This window comes from Canis lupus, chromosome 25, assembly GCF_048164855.1.
Source record: "Canis lupus baileyi chromosome 25, mCanLup2.hap1, whole genome shotgun sequence".
In the NCBI taxonomy this organism is placed as follows: Eukaryota; Metazoa; Chordata; class Mammalia; order Carnivora; family Canidae; genus Canis; species Canis lupus.
This window is the reverse complement of record NC_132862.1, coordinates 40,490,169-40,509,594: the sequence shown is the minus strand read 5'-3', so window position 1 is coordinate 40,509,594 and position 19,426 is coordinate 40,490,169. Positions and strand designations below refer to the sequence as shown.

Here is a 19,426-nt window from a genome sequence, read left to right as displayed (position 1 = left end):
CTTCACTTTGGTTAATAATTGATTGATAAGAATCCTACCTTATTGCTTTTCATTTTATTCTTTTTCATTTTACCTAATTTTCCAAAATCCACACATGTTTACTTTAATCCACATGTTTATTTTGGCTCTTGTCTGCATATACCATGTTCGGGAACCTAAGTAAAGAGTCCAACGAGCTGGCATCGGTGGGAGATGTGATTATGGAGGGATCCAACACTAGAATGATAACTTTGAGTTTTTGGTTCTGGGGAAAACTTTGAAGTGTTTAACCTATAATGATATGATTAGGTGATTTGTCCAAACATATAGTGACTGTGAGGTGTGGAAGCAGAAGAGTTACTGGAAGTTGGGACAGAGTAGAACCATGTTGTATGAAGCTGCACAGATGACAAGAAGAGCATAGGATCAGTGAAGCACGACCATCTCCTGGGGCTTACCCTCAGGGGCTGCTTCCAGATCACCCACCTGCTTCTAAGTAGACCAGCGGGTAACAGTCTTTCCTCAAGTTTGTTGAAGTAGCATTTGCTGCAAATCTACTATGTTCAAGATCCCATAAAGTTAGGTAAAAGGACATCTGAGATATGATTCTTGTTCTCAAAAAGCGTATAGGCGGGCGAGGGCGGGGTTGGGGTGACTGGGTGATGGGCACTGAGGAGGGCACTTGACGGAATGAGCACTGGGTGTTAAACTATATGTTGGCAAATTGAACTTCAATAAAAATATATATTTATTTATTTTCTTTTTAAAAAATATATTTATATAAAAAAGCATATAGTAAAGAAGCTTCCCATTTTTGGGGATTATTTTTTAAAATTATTTTTCCCTTTCAGAGAGTAATTTCACCAGAGAGAGAGAACATTAAAAACCAAAATAAAATGAAATAAAACAAAGAGAGAAAAGCCTTCCTCGCCACAGCCTGAGGTAGCTCCAAGAGCAAGCATCAACCTGACTTCTAAGACAGTGCAAGGTGTGCCCAGGTGCCCTCCCAGTCATTGGGTGGCTACTCTGGCACACTCCACACACCTGACATTGCTCAGGGAGAAGCCAAGCAGCTTGTGACAGCTTTTCTAGTCAAAGAATATCTGGCTTAGCAGGCAGCAGTCGGCAGAGATAAAGCTCAGCTGATTGTGATCCTTAGCTTACCTGGGCAGTGATACATTCAGGCCCCTAGGACGTGGCAGTATCAGAGGCAGAGTATAATGCCCAGGAGAAATGTTCTCAAAATCCCCTGCTTTGCGCTGGCTCTGGTTATAGCCACCAATGTCTTCCTGGCATTTTATACCAAGAGGACTTTACAAAAGTTGATTTGGGGAGATCTCCAAAAGCAGCTTCATTTGCCTCTGTCTGAATGGAACAGGACAGTGATCGAGAGACTCTCTCACTTGGAGGTGTACTTGCAGAATCTGAGTAAGTTTATAACATTAAGTTTGAGGGTGTGTGTGTGTGTGTGTGTTTAGGGCACTTAGAAAAAAAGGGGCATGGAAGAAATAATAAGTGAGAGATCACATTCTTATTTCTCAATTGCTCAATTAAGCACCTGACATTGAATTCTATCCCTCCAAATGGGAGGTAAGTGAGAATTAGTGGGAATCAGAGCAAGTAGTTGAATGGAGGGGAGCAGGATGTGTCTTTGTGAGTGGTGTATGTATGTATACATTTGTACATACACATGATCACACGTACATGCATGTGGGCAGGGAGATTGAGCCCCAGTATAAAAATCCCTGAGAGGCTCAAGAATAACTAGGTACAGCCTGTCCTTAGGCCTTTGTGTGGCAGGAGATGTTAAACAGAGGTGACAATTTCTGGGACAAAGGCCTCTCATCCATGTTGCTGTGAGCTCCCATCAGGAATTAATGGGGACTTGTTAGAGGACCTAGGATTGAATCCTAATATGGCCATGATAAGCAAGTGCTTACCTCTATCAGCTGCAGACTCTGGATCTGTAAATGGAGATGAGAGGTTACCTGCCGGATCTCACATGGTTATAAAATATATGCAGAAATGTAGTAAACTGATGTGTATCACATTTTTACCTCTGTTTTTAAGTTGAGGTATAACTGACATCTAACATTATATTAGTTTCAGGTATACAACACAATGGTTCAATATCCATATATATTGTGAAATGATCACCATAGTAAATCTAGTCAATTTGCATCATCACATAGTTACAAACTATAGTCACAATGCTGCACATTGCATCCCATAACTTATTTAATAACCATAAGTTTGTTTTTCTAAATTTTTAATTTGATGTTTTAAAAGATTTTATTTATATATTTAACAGAGAGAGAGAGAGAAAGAAAGAGAGAAAAAGCACAAGCAGGGGAGCCAAAAGGGAGAAGCAGCCATCCTGCCAAGCAGGGAGTCCAATCTGGGACTCTATCCCAGATCCCAGGACCCTGGTATCATGACCTGAGCTGCAGGCAGATGCTTAATCTATTGAGCCACCTGGCACTCCTATAACTGGAAGTTTGTGCCTTTTGACACCCTTTACTCATTTCACCCACCCCCATACCTTGCCCCTTACAACCACACAATCACCAATTTGTTCTCTGTACCTATGAGCTCATTCCCCACCATGTCTTTTTTTTTTTTTTTTTAGATTCCACATATATATGAGATCTTATAATATTTGTCTTTTTCTGTCTGACTTATTCAATTTAACAGGATTCCCTCAAAGTTTACCAAATTTTAACCTCTTCCCATGAATTCTGATGAATTCTGGGGTTTAAACATTTTTTTTTCAGGGGTTTATTTTTTATTCTGGCTCACCATGAAACTCTAATCCTTCTGAATTTTATGTGTCTCAGAATCTGACCCCAGTGAGGGGAAGCAGTTGTATTTCCTCTGGTCCCAAGTGACAGGGATTTAATGTTTGTGCCCCTGAAGGAGAGTATTGAATATGTGAGCAGGAAAGTGACTTCACAGATATGAGCGTGTGTGCACATGAGGAAGTTGGAGTCAGGGATAAAATGCCTTTTATAATGAGAACTGTGCATTGCCAGGGTTCAGAGTGAGGCCAAGAGATAGATGGAAGAACAGACAGGAGAAGCAAAAGGAAGAATTCATATGGACACTGGAGGAAAAATGGAAAACATGATGAGGGGAGAGAGAAAAAACACAATAGCACCATCTACATCCTCCCTCATTAGATTCATCATATTTTATTGTGGTACAAATTTATGGAAGGCAAGTTTCAAATTTATGGAGGGCTGGTTTAGTGAGTGTTTTATAGAGTGTCTTACTACTCTATTCCCTGTACCTGGCATGTGGAGATTAATGGATGAATCAATAAACAAATGACTGTGGGAAGGAGAAAACAGAAGACAGGCAGACAAGGATGAAGGGAAGAGGGGTACAAGGCAAGAAAGCAGATGAAATACAGAGAAGATTGTCAGACCCAGAAGCCCTGACTTTGAGCACATCCCAGTGGATTAACATTAACTATGCAAATATGCTTAAAGCAGCTTCATGAGAGAATGCCTGTGTACCTAACCAGTCACTGTTACTCTGGGGCAGAGCACCCAGACCACATCAGAACTCTCTCACTCAACCCTAGGGCTCATTCTACTGGCTCAGCCTCCTCTGGCCTTATAATAGCAGAGAAGCCTGGCTACTCTTTCCTTCAGCTGGGACACAGTGTGCCTTGGGAACCACCCAGAGCCATCAAGTGTACTTCTCCTTCCTTATTCGCAAGGACCAGTTCCTTCTTTTCTTTTCTTCTTTTCTTTTCTTTTCTTTTTTCTTTTCTTTTCTTTTCTTTTCTTTTCTTTTCTTTTCTTTTCTTTTCTTTTCTTTCTTCTCTTCTCTTTTCTTTTCTTTCTTTTTTTTTAAGATTTTATTTATTTATTCATGATAGACACACACACACACACACACACACAGAGAGAGAGAGAGAGAGAGAGAGAGAGAGGCAGAGACACAGGCAGAGGGAGGAGCAGGCTCCATGCAGGGATTCTGACGTGGGACTCAATCCTGGGACTCCAAGATCACACCCTGGGCGGAAGGCAGGCCCTTAAACCACTGAGCCACCCAGGCTGCCCAGTTCCTTCTTTTCTTGTTATTCTTGGTGCTTCTCCCTTTATTTATTCTAAAATGATATGGTGCTAGGGACTTCCTACCACCTGAAATTTCAGAATGTCTTCTGGACCCTGTTTCCAGATCACGAATGCTCTTCTTTCCTAAAACACTTCCTGAAATTGATAGCCTGTTCAATTACCAATAATCCTGGTTGCTCATTGCTTCCAAGAAGATTGACAAAAATCATAAGTCAATAAAGATGCCTACAAAAATTATGAATACTATCAAGAACTAAAGCAAACACATAATGATAATTTTGGGAGGGGTTGATGACTCTAAACCAATTTTCTGGAGCCTCCCTAAGGGTACTTTAAAGTCCTGCTACAGAGATAATATTGGGTGTGCCCCATTTGTGTTCTGGAAATTTTCAGTATAAGTCATGAGGATGGTCTAGTGACAATGTATTCATCCTGCTGGACTCTGCACTTACAACCAGCTAGGTCCAAACAATTTCCCATTGACAACATCGATGAAAGAGAAAAATCAGATATTCCCCAAGAGTAACCTTGGGGAATTCAAAGGTACAGAGAATCCAAGACCACCCTATGACGCTCATATACTTAGTACAAAAGAGTTTGAATAAAAATACTATTCAATTTGGAAAAGTATAAAAATTCTGCTCTCATTTTTATTTTCCACTAAAGCATATACACTTGGTACCCACATGAGCATTTATAAGAGATCAACCAAGTTTGCTTTGCCCATCCCCTTTTTGCCTTAAGCTCTTTCCTGGTTATTTCTCCTTCCCTTTGGTCCAGTTTTTTTAAGATTTATTTATGAGAGAGAGAGAGAGAGAGAGAGAGAGAGAGAGGCAGAGACGCAGGCAGAGGGAGAAGCAGGCTCCATGCAGAGTGCCGGATGCGGGACTCAGATCCCGGGTCTCCAGAATCACGCCCTGGACTGAAGGTGGAGCTAAACCGCTGAGCCACCCGGGCTGCCCCCTTTGGTCCAGTTTTATGCCCCACTGGTTTAGTGGGGGACTGGTGGAAGCTAAGTAGGTCCTTATGGTGGAGTGCCTTGATTATCATTTTGGCGTTTAGTGCTGAGGAGTGTCATAATCCATGTTGGGCTTGGGAAATATTAATCAGCTCTAGGTTTGGTCTGATTCAGGAGAGTCAGAAGTCTGTTACAGTAGCCCTCATTATGAAAACCTGGCTGCCCTCTTTCTTCTATTAACATTTCTCTGGTTAACCTCCCTGACAAGTTTTCTCACTCATTACAGACTTTGTAATGGCTTCTGATTCAGTCTTTGTTTCTGCCTCTAAACCTGCTATCCCCCCTGGGAGATACAGTGTCATCATTCAATACCTTGCCCTTCCCACCTGTGAAGTTTTTTACCTACATCCTCACATTTTTATATTGCATTCTGGACTTTGTCTTCTCTCAGAATTGTTCATCTCAGAAATGGCAAACTCATTCCTGATGAATGAGTTTTTTACCTACATCCTCACATTTTTATATTGCATTCTGGACTTTGTCTTCTCTCAGATTGTTCATCTCAGAAATGGCAAACTGTCCATTCCTGATTGAAACCTCATGATTGCAGCACATCCATCCAATTTTTCTCCATAACCATTTTCTCTCTAGTACCATTTCTCCAACTCTGCTCTTTGCACTATTTACAACTCCATTGCACACTTGTTCCATTGTGCCCTCCTAAGAACCCCTAACACTCTGCAAAATCAATTGTCCACTTTCTCTGTACCTTTGCCCAAATGCTTGGTACTGCTAAAAGATTTCTCATAACTGAGCCACTACAAATTCATGGTCACTTGCCCCAGCTGGCCCTCTTTGGCACCATGGTGCCTCTATGTCTCACAAATCAGGTTTTACTTCCATTTCTTATGATAGCAATTTAAAAAGTTTCTCATTTTTCCGAATCCCCTTTCTCACTTCTCCCCACTCCTCCCCTAGAAAAGGAAGTAGAGAAAATAGAATGATAGCCAAATTTTATTGTGTGCCAGGCTCTGTCCTTAGCACTTGATATGTATTAATCCACTTAGTTATCAGAGAAATCCTGTAAGGTACTTGATAAATCTAATACACCAAGAAGAGAAATCCCCTGGCCAAGATCACACAGATAGGAAGGGGTAGGGCTGCCCCTGGCTCAGGAGCCTGGACTTTTAACATCTATGTGGTAAATTGTTGGGTAGGATCAGCCTGTCTTTTTGCCACTCTCCTTAACTAGACAGAGGAGATGCTCAATAAGTCTTTGGTGAATTGATAGTCTAGATGAGCCAATAGGGAATTGGACAGGAGTGGAATGAAAAGAAAAGGATGAATCTTACCGTGAGGAGGCATGCTCTACACACACAGGCAACTGAATGGAGATGAGGAAATAGTCAAAGGAGACCTGAGTTTTGGGAATTGGGTAGGTGGGAGCACAATGGTTGGTAATATTTGTAAAAATAGAGAAGTAGTCTCAGGAGATTTGTGGGAAAGGTGATGAGTTCAGTTGTTAAGGAACCTAGGGAACTTGGGAAACAGTAAAATGAAAATGATAGACATCTCCAATAGATATTTGAGGTGAAAGTGATGATGATGATGATGACCAACATTGAGTATTAAGTGACAAGTACAGTTTTAACTGCTTTATGTGCACAAACTCATTTAATTATCAAAATCTATGCAGTAAATGCAGCTGTGATTATCCCCATTCTACAGTTGCAGAAACAGAGAGGTTAAGATGCTCTCCTTAGGCCATGCAATTGCTTGGTGGCAGAGGTGACTTTCCAATTCAGGCAGTCTGACTCTAGCACTACAGATTGTGTGTCAGGGATGATAGCGGCCTTGAGGTAAAAGACAAAGCCCTCGGGATAGACGGGATCACCAAGGACAAGAGGGGATAGAGGATGATGAACAAGGTAATATTTGGGAGACAGGCGGGATGAGCTTGTTGGATCCCATTTGTAATTCCATGATGCAGAGAGTATTCATTGAGAGAAAAATGGTGGTAGCAGAGCCAGCTGGCTCTTTGTGAGATACAAGATTCTCCTGCTTCCTTTGGGCGGGGTGATGGTAAATCTTGATTTGCCTAGAAAGGTCCTGCTGTTCTCCTGGTGATACTTGTTGCATAGCTATTAATAGCACTCTGAAAAGTATCCAAATTAGATGGGTTAATTATATCTTCATCATTAATTTAGGGGCATTGGGTCTTTGAGTGGACTGGCAGGTAGAAGCACTTACATTAAATAGTCTACTTTTTTTCTTTCTCTGTGGAGTCCATAGAATTGAGCTTGAGGTACAGACTGTGACTCCCCAAACAGAAATCTTACAGGATTGTTGTAAAGGTGACATAAATAATGAATAGAAAAGTACTCTGATGTTATGGACACTAGAAGCCCTCATCTGTATAAAAGTGTCCTCTGCCTGTGTCTGTCACTGTTCTTCTTCTTCTTCTTCTTTTTTTTTTTTTCTGTCTTCTTTTTTTTTTAAACGGTGTCTCTTAAATTAACGTCACCATTAGATTTATCTGGAGCAATTGTTAAAAATTCATATTCCCAGGCTCCACTCCAGACCTACTGAATCAGAATCTCTGGGGGAGATCTGGGATTTTGTATTTTTAACTAACTTTTGAAGACATTCTTATGATTAAGCAGGTTGGAAAATGTGGGATAAGGACATTTCCAGTTTAAAAATTCTTGGCAGATCTAATATATAAATGAAGGGAATGGTGGATAATGGTAGAGGTTGGAATAGATCTCAATTTGTTAGCCACTGATATTGTAGTATGATGTTTCACAAATTTCATTGTACAAAAGAATTATTCCTTGGTTTTGTTAAAAATGCAGATTCTGAAATTTCTCTTTTCCCTATCTCTACCTGGCTCTATGATTCTGATTTAGTTGATTTGAAGTTAAGTCTGAATGCCCACATTAAAATTTTTTTAAATTTAAATTCAATTTGCCAATATACAGTATAATACCCAGTGCTCATCTCATCATGTGCCCTTCTTAATGCCTGTCACCCATCCACCTCCCCTTCTGCATTTTAAAATGATCATTGCAGACAATTCTGATGTAAGTGTTTCTTGGGCTTATTCTGAAAAATGTTGGCTCATCATCAATCTGTTTCTCAGGACACGGCTCCTAGAGAAGACTTAAAGGTGTGGGACTCAGGATGGATAAACTCTGTTAAAGGTTTAGGATAGATGTTTTCTAGTGCACACCTGGCCAGGACAGCCTTGCATAGCTCTGACAAATTCCCTTGATATACTTCATCCCCTGGGACAAGAGATTGCATATTTCAGAATTTGGAGAGTAAAACATTTTAAGAAAATTTGTACGAACTAGGGGTGGTGGAAGGGGCAGAGGGCGGGGGGTGGTGGTGAATGGGTGACGGGCACTGAGGGGGGCACTTGACGGGATGAGCACTGGGTGTTATTCTGTATGTTGGTAAATTGAACACCAATAAAAAATAAATTTATTAGGAAAAAAAAAGAAAATTTGTATGGAAGACAATGCCCAGGATTACCTGAAATATTCTCTTACCTGCCTTTCATTTGCAGAAGAAAGTATGAAATTGGCTATGAAGCAAGAAGAAAATGTGGACAATACAGTGGAGAGGGTGAAATATGAAGAACATCCTGTTCAAAAGACACTGAAAGTCAAAGCAAGTGAGACCAAGGAGCACAAACCCAAAGAGATACTGTTTCCAGATTCACAGCTTTTCAGGCAGTGGGGTGAGGATCTTTCAGAGGCCCAGCAGAAAAAGGCTGAGGATCTTTTCCAGGAGTTTGGCTACAATGTTTACCTCAGTAACCAGTTACCACTCAATCGCACCATCCCAGACACGCGAGATTCCAGGTAGGAAGGACCATGTTTGGGTTGCCAAGGGACTTAGGTTTAATTGGAGGATGAGCTTTGGAAGAAGTGAAAGTCAAGGGTTGAAAGAGGTTTGAGGAGTGGAGAATCGATGGGGAAGAAGTTTGGAGTATTAGAAAGTTCTGGCAGGCTGTTTGAGCAGAGTTCTTGTTTTTAATCCTCTTTGTAATGGCAGTATAGAGAGGGCAACTGACTGGTCCAAATGTTTACAGCCCCTTGGAGATGGGCTGAGATCTTGGGGAAACAGATCCTTGAGGATTCTGATGATGAGTCTAATTCATAATTGTACAGATGAGGGGACTGAGGAAAGACTTGGGCAAGTTACATTGAACGTATTAATAGCTCTACTTCCTCCCCTGGTGTTTTCCTCAAATTCTGTGTGTGAATTCCTCTTTGCTATTAACTCTAATTTAAAGAGCCTTTTCTTTCTTTCTCCATCAGTTTCTTCTTCCCATTGCTTATTCTTTCTTTGCTTTTCCCACCGTCCTTCAGAAGTTTTAAAAATAACAGTTTTGTTGAAATATAATTCATACACAATTCCTTAAAGTGTGCAATGTAATGGTTTTTAGTATATTTACAGAGTGGTACACCATCACCATAATCAATTTTAAAACATTTTCATTACTTTGAAAAAAAATCCTCTACCCATTAACAACCCCTCCCAGTTTACCCGTAATTGCTCATCCCTAGGCAACCAAATCTACTTTCTGTCCTTATGGATTTTTACCTATTCTCTACATTTCATATAAATGGAATAATATTTATGTATGAGTCTTTCATGACTGGCTTTTTTCACTTGGAATAATGTTTTCGAGTTACATTCATGTTATAGTATGTATCAATACTTCACTCCTATTACTGTCAAATAATATTCCTTTGTACAAGTACACATTTTGTTTATCTATTCACCAGTTAGTGGACATTTGGATTATTTCTACTTTTTGACTATTAGGAATAATACTGCTATGAACATTCATGCATAAGTTTTTGTGTGGACATATGTCTTCAGTTTTCTTGGTTTAACTCTAGAAGTATAATTTCTGGGTTATGTGATAACTCTATATTTAACATCTAAAGAACTGCCAGACTGTTTTCCAAAGTGACTGCATCATTGTACATTCTCTCAGGCAGTAGATGAGAGTCCTGTTTTTTCTACATCCTCACCAACATTTGTTATTATTTGTCTTTTGATCATAGACCTTCTAGTGATGTGAGGCAGTATATCATTGTGGTCTTCATTTGAATTTTCTTGATGTTTAATGATGCTGAACATTTTTTCATGTGCATAATTACTATTTGTACATCTTCTTTGGAGAAATGTCTATTCAGACACTTTCTCCTTTTAAAAATTAGTTTATCTTTTTCTTACTGAGCTACAAGGGCTCTTTATATATTCTAGATACAAATTCCAATCAGACATATGATTTATAAATGTTTTCTCCCTTGTGAATTGTCTTTTCACTTTCTTCATGGTTTTCTTAGTTACACAAAGGTTATTAATTTGATTATGCCCAATTTATCTAATTTTTTCTTTGGTTGTGCATTGGTTGTCATATCTAAGAGACTAATGCCTTATGCAAAGTCATGGAGATTTATGCCTTTTATTCCTCAGAGTTTTATAGTGTTAATCTTATATTTAGGTCTTTGATCCATTTAAAAATAATTTTTGGACATGGTGTGATCTAGGATCCCTTTTTTTTTTTTTTTTTGCATGTGACTATCCAACTGTCCTAGCACCCTTTGTTGAAGAGACTGCTTTTTCCACATTAGATTATCTTGGCACCCTTGTCAAAATCACTTGGTCATAAATGTAAGAATTTATTTCTAGATATCAATCCTATTTCATTGATTTATAGCTCTATTCCTTATGCTGGTAATTTACTGACTTGACAACTGTAGCTTTTGTAGTAAGTTTTTAAATCAAGAAGTATGAGTCTTCTGATTTTCTTCTTATTCAAGATTGTTTTAGCTATTCTGGGACTTTGAATTTCCATATGAATTTTAGGATTAACCAGTCAGTTTCTGCAAACAAACTAGCAGGATTTTGAAAGAGACTGGATTGAATCTGTAGATCAGTCATATTAGCAGTTAAGTCTTTCAATCCATGAACATAGAAAGTATTTGCATTTTTTGGTTTTCTTCAATTTCTTTCAACATTGTTTTGGGTTTGGGGATCCCTGGGTAGCTCAGCAGTTTAGTGCCTGCCTTTAGCCTAGGGCGTGATCCAGGAGTCCCAGGATTGAGTCCCACATCGGACTCCCCGTGTGGAGCCTGCTTCTCCTTCTGCCTGTGTCTCTACCTGTGTGTGTGTGTGTGTGTGTGTGTGTGTGTGTGTGTGTGTGTGTGTCATGAATAAATAAATAAAATTGTAAACAAAAAAAAAATCCCAAAACACTGAGGGGGGGACTTGACAGGATGAGCACTGGGTGTTATACTATATGTTGGCAAATTGAACTCCAATAAAAAAAAATATACAAAAAAAATATGGAAGACTGTTGAAAGCAAAAAAATAAAAAAATAAAACAAAGCAAAACAAAACCCACAAAGTTTTGGGTTTGAGAATAGAAGTTAAAAATAGAATTACCCTATGACCTAGCAATTGCAGTATTAGGTTTTTATCCAAAAGTTACAAAATAATGATCCAAAGAGCCCCATGCACCCCAATATTTATAGCAGCACTATCCACAATAGATTTCTATTTATTCTTGAGTCACTTTTGATTATTTGTGTATTTTTGGGAATTTGTCCATCTCCTCTAAATTTTCTAATTTGTGGGAAGATTGTTTATAGTATTCCCTTACAATCTTGTATTTCTGGAAAGTTAATAGGGATGTCATACTTTAATTCTTAATTTTAGTAATTTGAATATTGTTTATCATTTTCTTGGTCAGTTGAGCTAAACATTTGTAAATTTTGTTGATGTATTCAGAGAATGAAATTTTCACCAACTGTCTACAGTTACATCTATTCTGTATTTGATGTATTTCTACTCTCAACTTTATTTTTTCCTTCCTTCTCCTTGCTTGGGATTTAGTTTGTGCTTTCTATTTTCTTAAAGTGGAAAGCTAGATTATTGGATTTGAGATCTTTCCTTTTTAAAAACTATACTTATTGACAGCTTATGAATTTCTTTCCTAGCTCTTCTTTAGCTTTACCATAAGTATTGGTATATTGTACTTTGTTTTTTCTGTCATCTCAATGTATTTTCTAATTTCTCTTATAATTTTTTTAGCCCAATAGCTACTTAGGAATGTATTGTTTAATTTCCACATATTTGTGAATTTTCCTTTTTTTCTGTTTTTATCTCTAATGTCACTCCATTGTGATCAGAGATTTATAGTTTGTATTAATTTAATCTTTAAAATATATTAAGGCTTATTTTGTATGCTAGCAAATGGTTTCTTCTGAAGAATGTTGTATGTGTAGTTGAAAGTCTTAGACTGTTATTGGGTAGAATGTTCTCTCAATGTCTATCAGACCTAGTTGGTTTGTAGTGTCATTTAATTTTCTGCCTAATCCTTCCTTGTTTATCTTCTGCCTCATTGTATCTATTATTGAAAGTGGGATATTTACATCTCTAGGGATTATTGTTCAATTGCTTATTACTTCCTTCAATTCTGTCAGTTTTTATTTCATGTGCTTTGGGACTCTGTTGCTATATGTATATCTTTACAATTGTCTTATCTTCTTGATGAATTGATCTTCTTATTGTTATAAATCTCTGCTTTATCACTACTAAGATTTTTATTTTAACATGTATTTTGTCTGATATCAGTATAACCACTCTAACTTTCATATGGTTGCTATTTGCATATCTTTTACTTTCAATCTATTTTTGTCTTTTTATCTAAAATGTATTTCCTGAAGATATAGCTGGATTTAAAAAATACAATCTGACATTCATACCTTTTGATTGGATGGTTTAATTCATTTAAATTTAATATTTTTATTGATATAGTTGGATTTATGTCTGCCAATCTATCTTTGCTTTCTAATGTCTCATATCTTTTTCCTTTAATCCTTTACTGCTTGTTTCTTGTGTTAAGTGAATATTTTCCAATGTAATAATACTATCATTTTAATTGTTTTCAGTATATTTTATAGTTATTTTCTTAATGACTGTTCTAGGGCATATTGTGTACATCTTATCAGAATCTACTTAGACTGGGATCCCTGGGTGGCGCAGCGGTTTGGCGCCTGCCTTTGGCCCAGGGCGCGATCCTGGAGACCCGGGATCGAATCCCACATCGGGCTCCTGGTGCATGGAGCCTGCTTCTCTCTCTGCCTGTGTCTCTGCCTCTCTCTCTCTCTCTGTCTGTGACTTAAATAAATAAATAATAAAAAAAAAAAAAAAAAAAAAGAATCTACTTAGACTTATTCCAATGATATATAGGAAAGTTAGTCATATATAGCTTTATTCCATCTTCCTCCTTTCTTGCTATTATTGTTATCACATTACATATAAGTATGGTACAAAGTCAAAAATATACTGTTATTATCACTTTATATAATTTTATGTCTATTAAAATGAGAAAAAGGAGAGGAAGTATGAATTTATGAAGTTTGTTATATTTATCTTCTTAGTTGCCATGTCTGATTCTCTACGCTTGTTCCTGTGGATTCAATTTACCATCTGGTGTCATTCTCCTACTTCAATGCAGCTTTGCTCCCATCCACCTCTTTTGTGTTGTTATTGTCAAGTATATTAAGTTACTATATCTTATAGGCCCAACAGTTAGATACATTTTTAAAAAATATAATTACTTTTAAAATCAGTTAAGAGAATAAATAGACATTTATACTGTCTTTTATAACTATGCAATTACCTTTTCTGATGCTCTTTGTCCGCTTGCGCGCGTGCGCGCGTGTGTGTGTGTGTATGTGTGCTGAGTTACTACTGTCTGGGATTGCTTGTTTTCAGGCTCAGGAACTTAGTATTTCTTGCAAGATGGGTTTGCTACCAATGAATTCTCTTAGTGCTTGTCTATTTCCAAATGTCTTTTTTTTAATTTTTTTTTAATTTAGTTTTTATTGGTGTTCAATTTACTAACATACAGAATAACCCCCAGTGCTCGTCACCCATTCACTCCCACCCCCCGCCCTCCTCCCCTTCTACCACCCTTAGTTCGTTTCCCAGAGTTAGCAGTCTTTACGTTCTGTCTCCCTTTCTGATATTTCCCACACATTTCTTCCCCCTTCCCTTATATTCCCTTTCACTATTATTTATATTCCCCAAATGAATGAGAACATATAATGTTTGTCCTTCTCCGACTGGCTTACTTCACTCAGCATAATACCCTCCAGTTCCATCCACGTTGAAGCAAATGGGGGGTATTTGTCATTTCTAATAGCTGAGTAATATTCCATTGTATACATAAACCACATCTTCTTTATCCATTCATCTTTCGTTGGACACCGAGGCTCCTTCCACAGTTTGGCTATCGTGGCCATTGCTGCTATAAACATCGGGGTGCAGGTGTCCCGGCGTTTCATTGCATTTGTATCTTTGGGGTAAATCCCCAACAATGCAATTGCTGGGTCGTAGGACAGGTCTATTTTTAACTCTTTGAGGAACCTCCACACAGTTTTCCAGAGTGGCTGCACCAGTTCACATTCCCACCAACAGTGCAAGAGGGTTCCCTTTTCTCCGCATCCTCTCCAACATTTGTTGTTTCCTGCCTTGTTAATGTTCCCCATTCTCACTGGTGTGAGGTGGTCTCTCATTGTGGTTTTGATTTGTATTTCCCTGATGGCAAGTGATGCAGAGCATTTTCTCATGTGCTTGTTGGCCATGTCTATGTCTTCCTCTGTGAGATTTCTGTTCATGTCTTTTGCCCATTTCATGATTGGATTGTTTGTTTCTTTGGTGTTGAGTTTAAGAAGTTCTTTATAGATCTTGGAAACTAGCCCTTTATCTGATACGTCATTTGCAATTATCTTCTCCCATTCTGCAGGTTGTCTTTTAGTTTTGTTGACTGTTTCTTTTGCTGTGCAAAAGCTTCTTATCTTGATGAAGTCCCAATAGTTCATTTTTGCTTTTGTTTCTTTTGCCTTCCTGGATGTATCTTGCAAGAAGTTACTGTGACTGAGTTCAAAAAGGGTGTTGCCTGTGTTCTCCTCTAGGATTTTGATGGACTCTTGTCTCACATTTAGATCTTTCATCCATTTTGAGTTTATCTTTGTGTATGGTGCAAGGGAGTGGTCTAGTTTCATTCTTCTGCATGTGGATGTCCAATTTTCCCAGCACCATTTATGGAAGAGACTGTCTTTCTTCCAGTGAATAGGCTTTCCTCCTTAATCGAATATTAGTTGACCATAAAGTTCAGGGTCCACTTCTGGGTTCTCTATTCTGTTCCATTGATCTATGTGTCTGTTTTTGTGCCAGTACCACACTGTCTTGATGACCACAGCTTTGTAGTACAACCTGAAATCTGGCATTGTGATGCCCCCAGATATGGTTTTCTTTTTTAAAATTCCCCTGGCTATTCGGGGTCTTTTCTGATTCCACACAAATCTTAAAATAATTTGTTCTAACTCTCTGAAGAAAGTCCATGGTATTTTGATCGGGATTGTATTAAACGTGTATATTGCCCTGGGTAACATTGACATTTTCACAATATTAATTCTGCCAATCCATGAGCATGGAATATTTTTCCATCTCTTTGTGTCTTCCTCAATTTCTTTCAGAAGCGTTCTATAGTTTTGAGGGTATAGATCCTTTACATCTTTGGTTAGGTTTATTCCTAGGTATCTTATGTTTTTGGGTGCAATTGTAAATGGGATTGACTCCTTAATTTCTCTTTCTTCAGTCTCATTGTTAGTGTATAGAAATGCCACTGACTTCTGGGCATTGATTTTGTATCCTGCCACGCTACCGAATTGCTGTATGAGTTCTAGCAATCTTGGGGTGGAGACTTTTGGGTTTTCTATGTAGAGTATCATGTCATCAGCGAAGAGGGAGAGTTTGACTTCTTCTTTGCCAATTTGAATGCCTTTAATGTCTTTTTGTTGTCTGATTGCTGAGGCTAGGACTTCCAGTACTATGTTGAACAGCAGTGGTGAGAGTGGACATCCCTGTCTTGTTCCTGATCTTAGGGGAAAGGCTCCCAGTGCTTCCCCATTGAGAATGATAATTGCTGTGGGCTTTTCATAGATGGCTTTTAAGATGTCGAGGAATGTTCCCTCTATCCCTACACTCTGAAGAGTTTTGATCAGGAATGGATGCTGTATTTTGTCAAATGCTTTCTCTGCATCCAATGAGAGGATCATATGGTTCTTGGTTTTTCTCTTGCTGATATGATGAATCACATTGATTGTTTTACGGGTGTTGAACCAGCCTTGTGTCCCAGGGATAAATCCTACTTGGTCATGGTGAATAATTTTTTTAATGTATTGTTGGATCCTATTGGCCAGTATCTTGTTGAGAATTTTTGCATCCATGTTCATCAGGGATATTGGTCTGTAATTCTCCTTTTTGGTGGGGTCTTTGTCTGGTTTTGGAATTAAGGTGATGCTGGCCTCATAGAACGAATTTGGAAGTACTCCATCTCTTTCTATCTTTCCAAACAGCTTTAGGAGAATAGGTATGGTTTCTTCTTTAAACGTTTGATAAAATTCCCCTGGGAAGCCATCTGGCCCTGGACTTTTGTGTCTTGGGAGGTTTTTGATGACTGCTTCAATTTCCTCCCTGGTTATTGGCCTGTTCAGGTTTTCTATTTCTTCCTGTTCCAGTTTTGGTAGTTTGTGGCTTTCCAGGAATGCGTCCATTTCTTCTAGATTGCCTAATTTATTGGCGTATAGCTGTTCATAATATGTTTTTAAAATCGTTTGTATTTCCTTGGTGTTGGTAGTGATCTCTCCTTTCTCATTCATGATTTTATTAATTTGAGTCTTCTCTCTCTTCTTTTTAATAAGGCTGGCTAATGGTTTATCTATCTTGTTAATTCTTTCAAAGAACCAACTCCTGGTTTTGTTGATCTGTTCCACAGTTCTTCTGGTCTCGATTTCGTTGAGTTCTGCTCGAATCTTTATTAACTCCCTTCTTCTCTTGGGTGTAGGATCTATTTGCTGTTTTTTCTCTAGCTCCTTTATGTGTAAGGTTAGCTTTTGTATTTGAGTTCTTTCCAGTTTTTGAATGGATGCTTGTATTGCGATGTATTTCCCCCTTAGGACTGCTTTTGCTGCATCCCAAAGATTTTGAACGGTTGTATCTTCATTCTCATTAGTTTCCATGAATCTTTTTAATTCTTCCTTAATTTCCTGGTTGACCCTTTTATCTTTTAGCAGGATGGTCCTTAACCTCCACGTGTTTGAGGTCCTTCCAAACTTCTTGTTGTGATTTAGTTCTAATTTCGAGGCATTATGGTCTGAGAATATGCAGGGGACAATCCCAATCTTTTGGTATCGGTTCAGACCCGATTTGTGACCCAATATGTGGTCTATTCTGGAGAAAGTTCCATGTGCGCTTGAGAAGAATGTGTATTCAGTTGAGTTTGGATGTAAAGTTCTGTAGATATCTGTGAAATCCATCTGGTCCAGTGTATCATTTAAAGCTCTCGTTTCTTTGGGGATGTTGTGCTTAGAAGACCTATCAAGTATAGAAAGAGCTAGACTGAAGTCACCAAGTATAAGTGTATTATTATCTAAGTTGTTCTTCACTTTGGTTAATAATTGATTGATATATTTGGCAGCTCCCACATTCGGGGCATATATATTGAGGATTGTTAAGTCCTCTTGTTGAATAGATCCTTTAAGTATGATATAGTGTCCCTCTTCATCTCTCACTACAGTCTTCGGGGTAAATTTTAGTTTATCTGATATAAGGATGGCTACCCCTGCTTTCTTTTGAGGACCATTCGAATGGAAAATGGTTCTCCAACCTTTTATTTCAGGCTGTAGGTGTCCTTCTGTCTAAAATGAGTCTCTTGTAGACAGCAAATAGATGGGTCCTGCTTTTTTATCCAGTCTGAAACCCTGCGCCTTTTGATGGGGTCATTAAGCCCATTCACATTCAGAGTTACTATTGAGAGATATGAGTTTAGTGTCATCATGATATCTATTCAGTCCTTGTTTTTGTGGACTGTTCCACTGAACTTCTTCTTAAAGGGGAATTTTAAGAGTCCCCCTTAAAATTTCTTGCAGAGCTGGTTTGGAGGTCACATATTCTTTTAGTTGCTGCCTGTCTTGGAAGCTCTTTATCTCTCCTTCCATTTTGAATGAGAGCCTTGCTGGATAAAGTATTCTTGGTTGCATGTTCTTCTCATTTAGGACCCTGAATATATCCTGCCAGCCCTTTCTGGCCTGCCAGGTCTCTGTGGAGAGGTCTGCTGTTACCCTAATACTCCTCCCCATAAAAGTCAGGGATTTCTTGTCTCTAGCTGCTTTAAGGATCTTCTCTTTATCTTTGGAATTTGCAAGCTTCACTATTAAATGTCGAGGTGTTGAACGGTTTTTATTGATTTTAGGGGGGGATCTCTCTATTTCCTGGATCTGAATGCCTGTTTCCCTTCCCAGATTAGGAAAGTTTTCAGCTAGAATTTGTTCAAATACATATTCTGGCCCTCTGTCCCTTTCGGCGCCCTCGGGAACCCCAATTAAATGTAGGTTTTTCTTTCTCAGGCTGTCGTTTATTTCCCTTAATCTATCCTCATGGTCTTTTAATTGTTTGTCTCTTTTTTCCTCAGTTTCCCTCTTTGCTATCAACTTGTCTTCTATGTCACTCACTCGTTCTTCCACCTCGTTAACCCTCGTCGTTAGGACTTCTAGTTTGGATTGCATCTCATTCAATTGATTTTTTTTTTTATCGGTGTTCAATTTACTAACATACAGAATAACACCCAGTGCCCGTCACCCATTCACTCCCACCCCCCGCCCTCCTCCCCTTCTACCACCCCTAGTTCGTTTCCCAGAGTTAGCAGTCTTTACGTTCTGTCTCCCTTTCTGATATTTCCCACCCATTTCTTCTCCCTTCCCTTATTTTCCCTTTCACTATTATTTCGATTTTTTAATTTCTGACTGGTTAGCTCTAAATTCTGCAGTCATGAAGTCTCTTGAGTCCTTTATACTTTTTTCTAGAGCCACCAGTAGCTGTATAATAGTGCTTCTGAATTGGCTTTCTGACATTGAATTGTAATCCAGATTTTGTAACTCTGTGGGAGAGAGGACTGTTTCTGATTCTTTCTTTTGAGGTGAGGTTTTCCTTCTAGTCATTTTGCTTAGTGCAGAGTGGCCAAAAGCAAGTTGTATTGGGAAAAAGAGAAAAAGAGAGGAGAGAAAGAAGGAAAGAAAAGAGAAAGAGAAAAAAAAGGGGAAGAAAAAAAAAAGAAGAAAAAGAGAAAGAAAAAGAAAGGAGAAAAAAAGGGGGTGGGGGAAGGAAACAAATCAAAAAGCAAAACAAAACAAAACAAAACAAAACAAAACAAAAAAAGAACCACCGGGGAGTATCTTCTGATTCTGTGTACTTTAAGTCCCTTGGCTTCTCCTGGAAGTTGTCAGTCTAGCTGGTCTTCTGGGGGAGG

At 38.6% G+C, this 19,426-nt stretch overlaps 1 protein-coding gene across 1 annotated transcript in view; it reads left to right on the top strand.

Annotated features, from left to right (window-relative positions):
- The first annotated feature begins 869 nt into the window (after positions 1 to 869).
- The window catches only part of GALNT8 (polypeptide N-acetylgalactosaminyltransferase 8), a 58,686-nt gene continuing 40,129 nt past the window's right edge, over positions 870 to 19,426 (top strand). The window contains exons 1-2 of the mRNA XM_072799289.1: positions 870 to 1,407; positions 8,594 to 8,891. Coding sequence (XP_072655390.1) covers positions 1,200 to 1,407; positions 8,594 to 8,891 — 506 coding nt within the window. The 5' untranslated portion in view covers positions 870 to 1,199. The remainder of the gene's footprint in view (positions 1,408 to 8,593; positions 8,892 to 19,426) is intronic.